The 12,817-nt window shown below is 34.3% G+C and overlaps 1 protein-coding gene across 3 annotated transcripts in view; it reads right to left on the reverse strand.

Moving 5' to 3' along the window:
• The window catches only part of LOC149562021 (Wound-responsive family protein), a 120,761-nt gene that overhangs the window by 62,717 nt on the left and 45,227 nt on the right, over nucleotides 1–12,817 (reverse strand). For all 3 annotated transcript variants that reach the window (XM_089825559.1, XM_089825558.1, XM_089825557.1), the window contains 2 exons: nucleotides 1,262–1,327; nucleotides 1,018–1,089 (listed from right to left, as the gene is read on the reverse strand). In XM_089825559.1, coding sequence (XP_089681685.1) covers nucleotides 1,018–1,089; nucleotides 1,262–1,327 — 138 coding nt within the window. The remainder of the gene's footprint in view (nucleotides 1–1,017; nucleotides 1,090–1,261; nucleotides 1,328–12,817) is intronic.

Here is a 12,817-nt window from a genome sequence, read left to right on the forward strand (position 1 = left end):
AACTATGTCTGTAAGAGGAATATGCTGAGGTGACTAAAGGGATAGCTGAAGGATTTTTCCAAGCAAACAAAGAGGAATGTGAGACCATGATAACCCAGGAAAAGAAGAAAACAACCCTTGAAGCTCCCTGGAAGTTTATGAAAGCTGACATTTCTTGACGAATCGTCTGATTTGATCACTCTTCTAAATAGAATTGTGTGGCATAATGAAACTAGTACTTTCCATTTCTAGATGTGTCTTTGTCTTATTGTCATTTGTCAAGGGTGATAAAATATTGACTAGGTGGATATTATTAGTGGAAACTTTCATGAATGATCGATGGATCTCAAAGCCACCGAACATTTCTATATGACTTCATATTTGTTTTATCCAAAAGCAATCACTAAGGATTTGCCCAATCCCAGAAATCAAGGTGTTTTGAATGTAACAACAAAAATTCATCATAACTACACTCAATTGGTTTATGAAGAACAAAATAGAAGCTATCAAAGAGCAAATGGAACATTTAGTAGGCTTATACTTCAAAAATTAAATGATAATATTGTAGTTTGAATGTCAACTAAAATTGCAATTCTAATTATGAAACAGAAGTTATTTATTTATTTCTAGCTTTACATATTATTCGTATTGGACGATTTTAGGGTGTTCCCTATAAACTCTTAACATTTTCTGAGTGAAAAGCTGATACTTGTAGAAGTTTATAAATGGAGAGAGAAAAGTGGTTGCAATTTTGTTTCCAACTGGTCTTTCATTACTATCAATGCAAATCCTCTTTTGATTCTCAAAAAAATAGAAATTGAGAAATCGCTAGCTAAAGTGGTGTTGCACCTATGTAAAGATATCCCAATCAACGGCAAGAATTTTCTTAGATATCAGTGCAGATCCTCTTCTCATTCTCAATGAAAGCTTTAGTCATTTAATCAAAATCTACAGGTTTAACAATATGAATCTAGTAAATACAAAATATAAAATATTATCGTACTGCTCCTAGGATTGTGTACATTATTGTTACAATACCTTGCACCTCTTTGCCAGATTGATGGCATCTGATGGACGTGCATCTACACTAAGCATTGCCTTCTCCCCTGGCTGCACATGTTAAAAATTCATTTCAGAAAACAGATGGCAAACAAACTCCTCAAAAATAAAATTTTGCGGCCCCCAAGACAATTGTCTAAATCATTTGATAACTTTACATACACTCTTAATAGATTTCATAATATAAAGTAGAACATAAAAAGAGAGGATATGTCACTTGAACCTTGCCAAAGAATATACGAGCATAATATGTATTAACCACTCTTTCCGTGATTCGCACCATTCGCACCTGTAGTGTACAAACAGCCAACAAAGTCCCCATCATCAAGGCAACCTTTATAAACCAAAAAAAAACTAAAACTCTGCAAATGAGAAAAATCATCTATAAGGAAACAAATTATACTACATTAATATGCATGGTGAGTACACTCCAACATCTTGCGTCTCCCGAAATCCAACATGCACCCAACAAAAGCTTGATAATTTACTCCATCTAGCAAAAAAAAAGCATACACATACAAATTCCACAAAACAAAAATAGAAATCAAATGGCAATGCATCATTTTGTTTCCCTGCTGCAAGGTACCGATGACTAATAAGAATTATGAATAATGCATGTATGTCGACCAATTTCAAGTCGTCAAAAGTTCCTTAGTTACAAGTTCGAGTTCGAGTTCGAGTTCGAGTTCGAGTTCGAGTTCGAGTTCGAGTTCGGGTTCAAGTTGAGGTTTGAAGAACCGGTTCGCTGGTAAAACAAAGTTTTGAAATAGGGTTTGGATTCCTTTGGGTTCGTTAGTACTAGAACATATGAAAAGGATACACACACACACACACACACACACACACACATGTATGCAGCCTAGAAAAATGAGTTAAGATTAGAATGCCACATAGTACCATAAAAACAACAAAATAACTATAAACTTGTAATCATACCATCATATCTATTATAAACACCAAAATATTAAAATAATATCAAGTTCAAGTATCATTGTTTTGACTTCAACAATTAGAACTTTATACTAAGTTTCAATAATCTAATGGATCATTTAAATTTTCATCTTCTACTTCTCCGTCAAAGGCATTAATTGATTCACAAACGGTGTCAATGTCAATGGGATGAACAGCACTAATAACATTGCTGCTTTCTAATTTGTCAAACACTTATTACTTTTTCATTGTACAAAGAGCTTGTTAGTTTGCAATTAACATCCTACTTGAGAAATGTTATGTAAGTAGCTTGCAACTCTCTTCATCTATCAAAGATGTTTAATGTTTAAAATATGATTTATCACTATACAAAGCTTATAATTAATTGGATAGGGACCATTATCAGCAATTGGATATAACAATTTCACTGGAAGAGATCTTGAGGGTTAGTTGAATTTGATGTAATAAGTATCTCAACTTCAACAAATTTTGTTTTGTAATGTTCAAGATCTTTATTCAAATTCGATGATAATCATTCTCTACACTAAATTATATAATGTTTCCCAATGGAATTGTACTTGGTTCGCACTTGGACTGCCTAGGTCTGCCTTGCTTCAACCATGGTTCGACCTAGGTTTGGCCTGGAGGTGTCAACCTGTCTGAGTTCGAACCCAAGTGGAACCCAAAAGGAAACTGGGACTAGGACCAAGGACCAGTTTGAAATTCGCCTAGTTTGAAGGGCCAGGGGAAGAACTGGGTAACTAAGCTCAGGCCCAATAAGCCCTAGAACGGTCTTAGAAGTATAAGTTAGAAAAGCAAGGAAGATGAACAATGAATAAACTTTGATGAGACCACAAAAATGCATTTTAATTATGTAGATAAGAAATAGCTACACTTTAGAAGCAATAACGACGACCTTGAATTAGCCTCCACAGAAAACATAAAGGATAGCATATGACTATGAACCCTTATGTTATGTACAAATAGATTAGTTGTATAGGAAAATGGCAGCTATGAAAAGGAGAAAACCCTACAGGGATGTGTCCGTTCAAATCTTAGATCAGCTACACATTAGTTATTAGCTCAGCTACTCATATGCAAATGGCAGTTCTTGAAGCAGTCTTCAATCGCACATTAATTATTAGTTGATTACTCAATTACTAAAATGCAGACAGTATTTATGTAATCAGACCGCCATCAATGCACTGATAATAAGGAAAATATTAGTTAGAAAATATTGACCATACAGGTGGCAAAAGGAATATTGGGTCAATTACACTAGGTCTTAATTGTGTAAGTCGTAAAAATTGTTTAAAGTAAAAATGTGTATTTCGCACTGAAAAATTCTTTAGGAATGTGTCATGGCAAAGCACAACACCTATATTGCTCTTGGATTGAACCAAGTTGAAACTTGTACTTAGAAATACTATTTCAAATTTATAATAGATTTCGATTTGCATTTTTTTGATTCCATGTCTTTCTCGAAATTTCAAAACTCAGTTTAGAGATCTCAAATTTTCTGTTTTAGATATTGGCATTTTTATGGTGGGAAGGTAATCGTGCCACAACGCCTGATCTTGAAAATGTTGTCATTTGCATATTGTTGTTGTTAATGTCTTGCCCAGAAATAAAGATAAACAGCAATAAGAAAGAATAAAAAAGGTACAAAAGACACAAGACATTTATCCTGAAAAAACCCTTCTACTTGTGTTGATATTGTAGCTTCAGTCGGATTGAATTGATGTAGAGTTGATTCCCTATGGTTATTGGTTAAACACCATTGCATTTGATTAATCGTCAATTAGACAGACATACATAAATACATATCTATGTGTGTATGTATGTACATATGTATGTACGTACATATGTATGTATGTATTGTTGTTACTAATGTCTAATGGAAATTAACTTCAATAACCAATATTGATAAACATAGAGACATGTCTCTTTTACTCCTATATACATGCATTCGGATCTGCACTTGGAAAACACACAGTGTCATTACATTTGCAGAGATCTTTCATCACTAAGATGGTATCAGAGCAAAGCCTGGGAGGACGATCTCATTAAAAAAATTTTAAAAAACCAAACATGGCAGAATCAATATACAGCTTAAACCCAAATTAGCAGGGGATAAATTAAGAATATGAGGAATGGAATATAAGCAATAAGTGCCATGTATTCCTAGAGAATCACCTCATTGATTTCAGGTCTCGTAGTATGTCACTGGAAACCTCTATGCAGATCACAATATGTTCAACGATACAAATAGACATATCAGGTTTGAACTGCAGTTTGGAGATTATCCTCAACAATACCTTGAACAAAGATTTGGCATTCAATCCTAGATAATGCCTATCAGTAGATCACTAATTCTGCAAATTACCATCAACAATTTTGATTTCATATTTCGACATTATCGGAAGGTAATTTGATGAAAATAATATACTGTACCTATGGCAGTATTGGATATATTCTCAACAGGCATATAATACAGACTATAGTCGATAGTGGAGAGATCTCAACAAAGGAATAGATATTGAGGGATCAGGAAATAAAATAAAAGAATGATGGGGAATATATATGACTGCTTGAGTATGCTTGGAATGAACAACCAATCAATGATAGCTTTTTATTGTGGAGCATATAGTGCAAACAGAGATAAGGAATATATAATTATCTAAAGAAAAGGAGTAAAATCAGCAACTAAATGTTGACACATCACAAGAAGCAATTGACTGAATATTCTTGAAGGTCGCATTGTATAATAGGAGTAAAATCGGCAACTCAATGTTGACACATCACAAGAAGCAAATGACTGAATATTCTTGAATGTCGCATTGTATAATACAAAGGAGCGAATAGGAAAGTAAAAATACAAAGCGTTGCATAAGACGATGAAAGACAAATAAGTTTAATCTTACTGATATTTGGCATGATTCTTCAATGAACTTCTCTACACAATATCACCTATCGTTTTTAATATTGAGAATTATCACAACAAATATATATATATATATGAGATTTGTAAAGAATAATAAATATTACTAATCTATATTCTTTAGAAGAACATAAATTTAAATTAGATATTTATCTATCTTATATTGGATTTAATGCAAAATTATTACTCTTGAGTATTATATTTGCCTTGATCTTTTCCTCTAAGAATGTTCTCACAAGATAAGGAAGATCGATATCAAATTTAGCGAGAGTCTAACAATTCTTCAAAGGCAACTTTGGATGAGGAGCTGAAAAGATTGATATTCAGAGGGAGTCAGAAAATTCATGTGAGTAACCGCATTTTGATGGCCTACCCCCTATTTACATTATGAGGAAGTGACGAATTCCAAATGATTATCAATTGTATCTGTAGAAGTTATTGAAAGATGATAATCTTTCAATAACTTAATCTTCTATTATGATAGACATCTTATGATGGCTGAAACAGATCATGATAGATGATAACTTACATGATGGATTAAGTTCCTTAAATAGACCATGGCCTTTTATTGTGATAGACATCTTATGATGCTTGAAACGGATCATGATAGAAGATAACCTGCATGTTGGATTAAGTTCCTTAAATAGACCATGGCCTTATATTGTGATAGACATCTTATGATGGCTGAAACAAATCATAATAGATTATATCTTTTATGGTGGATTAAGTTCCTTAAACAAACCATGGTTTTTCCTATGGTAAGTATCATTGGGGATACGTGTGCACATACACTAATGAACACTTTTTTGAGTACTTGGTGAATGTTATGCAACTTAACATTCAGAAGCCCATTACTCAAAGAGTACTTGATGAATGTCATGTGACTTGGCATTCAGAAAGCCATTACTCTAGATATCATAAACAATATCAAAATGTTGAATATCTTCTAATCAAAGACATTCTTATATTACATTGAGGTAATATTTAGCCATGAGTTTATCCTCCCTAGCTAAGAGGGAGTGTTGAAGTTGTAGCTTCAGTTGGATTGAATTGATGTAGAGTTGATTCCTTATGGTTATTGGTTGAAAACTATTGCATTTGATTAATTGTCAATTTTATATATATATATATATATATATATATATATATATATATATATATATATATATATATATATATATATATATTGTTGTCAATAATGTCTAAAGGAAATAAACTTCGGCAACCAATATTGATAAACATGGAGACATGTCTCTTCTACTCTTATATACACGCATTCGGATCTGCACTTGGAAAACATAGTGTCATTACATTTGCACAAATCCTTCATCACTGACAACTTGAAGGGAAAACACAGCCACACATGAAAAATATTTTTTTTATTGATAATAAAATGATCAAGTACAATGCTTTCGCTCGATACAGTTGTATCTACACACAAAGCAATCGCATGAATATATAGAATCGAGAAACTCTTCATATCACATCTAAATCTCTTCAATTTCCAAAAACAAGTCTCTTCATATTTCCAAATGCATGCCTCTTTCGATGATGCGTGCCTCTTCATATAATATTATCTCAAACATTATCATAAATATCTTTTCGAGTTATAAACACAATCCATAGATATTATCTTAATTTCAATATATAGCAAAAACACAAATAAAGATCTCTATCGCAACTAAAATCTTCAACATTCTCTCTTAGCAAGAGAGAGATCTTTAGTATGGCCAACACACATAGTTGCAACCAAAAGATGTCAAAGCTAAATTCTCATGACATAGATTCTCATAAAAATATGTTATCTCAACATAACATAATTCATCATAGCAGCATAAAATAAAAGTCATGGAGTCACGCACGACTTCCACCATGCCTAATCGCAGAAGGTGGTCCACCTTGGACTTCTCCCAACAAAGAATGCATTTCCACCATGCCTACTCACAGAGGGTGGTCCACCATACCTACTCATAGAAGTCGGAATGAGGGGTTTCACGTCAAACTTCTCTCAGAGAAGAATACATTTCCACGATGCCAACTTGCAGATGGTGGTCCAATATACCTACTAGCTCGTCTGTGATCTCTTGTTGGACATTAATATCTTATCTTAACTTCTCTCACAAAGAAGAATTCATTAACAAAAGGTTTCACCTCAAACTTCTTCCTCCTCGAGAATAACTCATGAACATGTATAAGAATGGTTGATGTTCTACATAGACTCCTTCTCGACAAAGACAGTTCTTTTATCATCACAATAGGTGTTACATCCCAATTTTTGACCTAATTTAAAATATAGCTGTTGAGGTTCACATGAAGTCAGTTGACAGTTAAATTTGTTATAATCCTACGAAATAGTAAGATGGTTAATCATTATAATTATTTATCACGAATTCATGAAATTGAATAAGTGGTTATTTATAACTTGTTATGATAATATGATTGAATTACGGAGAATTTCCTTGTAGGAAGCATGTCGAAAGTGTGGAAGCATTGTCAGAAAAGAATTAGGCACGAGAGGATCACCATCATTGGGCAAATGGGTTGAGGACCTAGCGACTTGAACACAGGATACATTTGTGGGACCCACATGAGCTATTAAGAAAATAATCTAGGAAAACATAAAATAATCCAATACTATGTTCCTCATATAAGTTTCATACTCTTAGCTTGGGTTTCCATTACCATTGAACCTCTGGCAAACCCGGAACCTCTGCAGATTAAGTATTGACGTTTTGCATGCTGCCGTATATAATTTATTTTGAAGTCGAAGCTGCCATTATAATCTGAGAGTGCAATTGAAGAATGACGAATATCTAGTGTCTAGCAAAGCTCAAGCAACTCCAGATAATATACCAAGTCATGCAAATGATTAGTCTTTCTGTATTGTTAAATTTATTCCTTCATAGTCAATTAAACTTTCCAATTTCCATAACAATAGAATTGCAAGCTGTATTCAATCTTGAGTAATCATAGGAAAACCTTGTTACGATTTGTAGTAAAATACCAAGTCTTGGAATCATAAAGTATTAAACCAATGGAAGCTAAAATACGAAGAGTTTTTGTAAGTTTTAAATCACATAAATGTGAACTACTAGAAGCAATCATTTGCCATTAACTGATATCTTGTTTGGATTTACAAATTGAACTTCTCTAATTTAGCCTTGTTCATGGCCAATGATAACCAAGTAACCGTAGTATGGATCCATAAATCATTATGCCACTGGATATTAAAATTAAACAATCAATTCTAAAATCTTTAAGGAATATAATCTCTCAAATCACAGATTGTGATAAGTTAGAATATATGTTAATTATGAAACAGTTGAGAATCAACAGAAAGAACCGGTTGTTCTGAGAATTCAAACACTTGGGGCTCACCCGACTGTATAGCCAAGGAAAAGGGTGAAGAGGTGGGAGAAAGAGATTTATAATATCAAGAAAATAGAATCAGATGTGATATAACAATGTTTATTATTTTTTAGAAGGAAACATTTCATAGCTCATGCATGGTCATGTTTATTGTATTCTCCTACTATAAAGTTAAGTGGTGTGATTAGATACCAGGATACTCAATGGATGACAAAATGTTCCCTGTCTATTTCGGGTAGGGAGGGTCTTTCTCGATAGAGATTGTGTGGGGATAAGTTAGGGTCCGAGGTTGAGTGGTTAAGCCCCTGACAATGTTTCACCTCTCCACAAGTTGTCGGATGTGCAACAGACAAAGATAAGCTATGCATTCAAATGTTTGTCGAAAACAGTTAAATTTGCTCTTATGATGTATATTCAAGTAGAAGGTAAGATTAATGGAGTTGTATCATCATTACAATTATTTCTTAAAATGAAAGCAATTCTTATCGTCAATATAATTGGCAACCAGTTAGATCGATTGATCTTCTAATTGAATATGGAATACATCTATAGGATTGTTATTCAGTTTTTGAATATATAAGAATAATGATTATGAACATATCTTCTAATCTTAAATTATTGCGACAGTTAAGAAATCGGAAGGAAAGGAATGATATAGTGGTATCTGAAGCCCTAATTGATTCAGTGGTATGTAGAGCCCTAACTGATTCAGTGGTATCTGGAGCCCTAAATGATACAGTGGTATTTGAAGCCCTAATTGATTCAATGGTATCTAAAGCCCTAATTGATACAGTGGTATATGATGCCCTAAATGATCTAATGGTAATCGATGCCCTAATTGATACAGTGGTATGTGATGCCCTAACTGACATAGTGGTGTTTAATGGTAATTGTCATTTGATTCTGATATAGCAGTATTGGATGGTAGTTGTTATTTGATATTGTTATAGTGGTATTTATGGACTAACCTAGGTGGTTGCAGAAGCATCCCTACAATGATTTCTTGGTTCAAATTTCATGGTATGTGGATTTTAATTTCTATAGTAAATTCATTGATGGTGTTTTAAGTTCTTAGTTAAGAAATTTTTTAACTGATTTTAAGCGTCAATCTCTTTCATATGAACGAAACTAATTTAACTGTTGTTGTGAGATTTTCACACCATCACCCCAAAATTTTTGGGGACCCCCCTTTTTCTTTTAATCACCTCGGCAAATTTTTGGATTGTCCAAAATTTTTGAGTTTTGAAAATTTCACACCTTGGTACCTTCAGGACAGATATGGGGAGTCTTAGCTTATTTTCACCCAGTTTTCTTAACTTGATTTTCCAAAGCTATCAATTTTGTCCCTAGGCCGAATAATTTTCTAATTTAATTTCAACTTGGCAGGATAAAGTTGTGAATTTTGTACTTCGACGTTTTCTTTTGAAAATTTGGTTTTAACTCTGTAAATTTAGATAATTTTTAAAAGCGAAATTTCTTTAGACTTAAGTTTTTGGAAAATCTCAAATTTTTCTTTGGTGAAAATTTTTTAATTTTGTTTAGGAAAAGTGCAAAAAATCAATTTTTGGTTCTAAATGCAATTTTTATTTTTTATTTTTTATTTTTAGCTTGGCAAAATCGATTTGGTAGAAAATTGCAAAAAATTAGCTTTAATCGGATTAATTGCCTTGAAAACTTTTAAGTTTTTAATGAATTTGGTAATTTAATATTGAAAAAATGGCTTTTGGTTAGCCAAAATCCAAGTTTAATGACGTATTAATTACTAAACCCTCATTAAATGGAAATATTTAACACCCTCAAGGCCATTTAATTTCCTTTCGCAATTGGAGCTAATTGGTAAATTTAAAAGTGCAATTTTCTTTTGGCAAAATTAATTTTTTTAAGCTAAGTATTTAATTGTGGGCCTTAACTTGAATTTAATTTTTGTTTTTTGTTTTCTCCTAGACCATGTAGGCCAGCTTTATGGAGAAAGAAAATTGGCTATAAAGGGAGTCTCCTCCCCATTTCATTTTCACAAATCATTTCTTCCTCTCCATGTGGGCGAATTTTGTGGAGGAGCAGATTTTTTTCAGACTTGGGCAAATTTTGTGGGAGCCAAAATTTGTGGAGGCCGAATTTTGTGGGAGCCGAAATTTATGGGAGCCAAAATTTGTGGGAGATAAAATTCTGATTTTTGCAAGTGCCTGCAATTTTTGCCCTAGGTTGGGAAATTTTATTTGTAGGTGAATTGCATGGTAAATTCCTAATTTGCAAGGGATTTGAACTACTTGAAAGTCATATCCTAGGTTCCGAAAAGTCGCTGTAAGTTTATCGGTTAAGGTGAATTTTCATCATCTAGAGTTGCAAGGAGTGCTTAAGCTGACATCCATCTTTCGTTCTAGTCTAAGGATTGCTCCGTTTGGTTCTTCTTGCCTTTTGGTCTACCACTCTACCATCCCGTAATAGGGCGACGAGCATGGAGGATGATAGTGCAAGTAAGAATCCCAAGCGGGCGAACACTAAGAAAGACAAAGAGGATACGACGCCCAATACTTCCTTCTTCTTCAAAATGAAGAGAATAACCAACACCAATATCTGTACAGTGGACATGATACGGATGAGGGACAGACTGAAGGAAGGACAATCCCCCTTGGCTATAGGTAGAGGTAATTTCAAATCATTTAGAGTTGCAAAGGGTCCTTAAGCTGACATCCATCTTTCGTTCTAGTCTAAGGATTGCTCCGCTTGGTTCTTCTTGCTTTTTGGTCCACCACTCTACCATCCCGTAATAGGACGACAAGCATGGAGGATGATAGTGCAAGTAAGAATCCCAAGCGGGCAAACACTGAGAAAGACAGAGGATATGATGTCGAAAACTCCCTTCTTGAAAATGAGGCGAATAACCGATACCAATGGTGGTACAATAAAAGGATATACAAAAGGCAGTTGCACATCACAAGCCAAGCATCAATACTTCTATTTCAACCATGTTGAGCAACATTGGAGTGTTACTTGATTTTGAGGATATCAGAGAAGAGGATGTCAATGAAACAGATTTTGGATTGAGGTTGGTTTAGTTGGGAAAGGTTGCTATCAAGAAAAAGCATTTGGGCACCCTTCCCTCTCTCAGCGCTTTTATTGATTTTGCAAAAGAATATGAGAAGGATCACGAAAAAAAATACTACAAGCAGCGAACAACGTGGCAAAGACAGCGGAACTCAAGGCGAAGCACACACCTTGTCCTCCAATGGAAGAAGTTAACGAAAGGCTAGCTAAGTTCATTTCTTTAGCTAAGAAAATGAAAGAAAAGCGAAGATTTATATTAGAAGATCATTTGATGTAAGCCCAAGTGGCAAATTTCCCCTTTCTTCTAGAATAGGACAAGTGTCTATTTTTTATTGGCCACCATTTTGGTGCCTTCTCATTGGTTGCCACTTTTTGCACTTTTTTCATTGGTCCATTGATGAGGTGGCAGCTTCTCATTGGCCGATGGGGTGGCAACCCTAATTAGGGTTTTGAGGATCCAATTTGGATCGTTGATCTTGTTTTGATCTCCACCTCCGTTGTATTTTTGGCCCCTATAAAAGGCCATTTGCTCTCATTTGTAAAGGGTCAGAGAAATTGTTGCGAAGATAATACCAAAATTGCTCTCTTTTTCATTGTTGCGATTTGCATGTTGATTAAGAACATTGGGTATTATTGCATGTTTTCTACTTCCACTTAGTTAGATTTCTTTTCAAGTTGTTAAAGTTGGTTTCATTTGAAGTTGTTTAAGTGAAGTTAAAGTAGATGAATAGTTGTATGGTAGCATTGGTAAATGTTTGATAGGGATCAATACTAGGCCACTAGCATCCTAGCGGCTGGTTGGGAAGCTTTGTGTGGTAAACTAGTTTATTTTTCCTTTGAATCATTGCACCTGTGGAAGTGAGGCCGCTGGTCAGCTCTCATTAGGTTCGATCCCCGTTTGTTTGCTAACCTTCCATTCATAGGAGTAGGAGTAGAATAGTAAGTAGCTAGGTAGTTGAAGCTTAGAGAAGCAAGTTAGAGTAGATCAAGTGATAGAACTCATCCATTCACCTTCCACAACCATCGCTTTCCCATCAACATCATCATCGACAGACACACCCTCCATCATCGCAACCATCAACATTATCTGCCTCCGCACATTTCACAAACCGAGCCACCATCACCTTCATCCCACCAAAGTTCAAGTCATCCTCGAATGAATAGCGTAAGGCTGCCTACGTGATTACTAGCAAATCACATCGATAAAACTGAGCGAGTATCCAACGGTGTAAGGAACATTGGAGCTATTGCTTATGTCTTCATGAGTAATAACTTTTCAAGAGAGGAGTTGCATGTTTGATATCCCATATTGAATATTCAAATCCTAATATGTTATGTAAGTGATACAAAACTCGCATCAACAGCTGTCTTCCTATGAAAATGAAGTTATAACATTATTTCTTTGAGTATGTTAGTTGTTAATTAAGACCCGGGAAAACTGGTTGTTACAATAGGATAGTTGATGTAACCTTACTCTAAAGCTAAAGATATCTC

The sequence above is a fragment of the Cupressus sempervirens genome, chromosome 4 (assembly GCF_028749045.1).
Source record: "Cupressus sempervirens isolate cs-2001-9-10 chromosome 4, ASM2874904v1, whole genome shotgun sequence".
NCBI classification, from domain to species: Eukaryota; Viridiplantae; Streptophyta; class Pinopsida; order Cupressales; family Cupressaceae; genus Cupressus; species Cupressus sempervirens.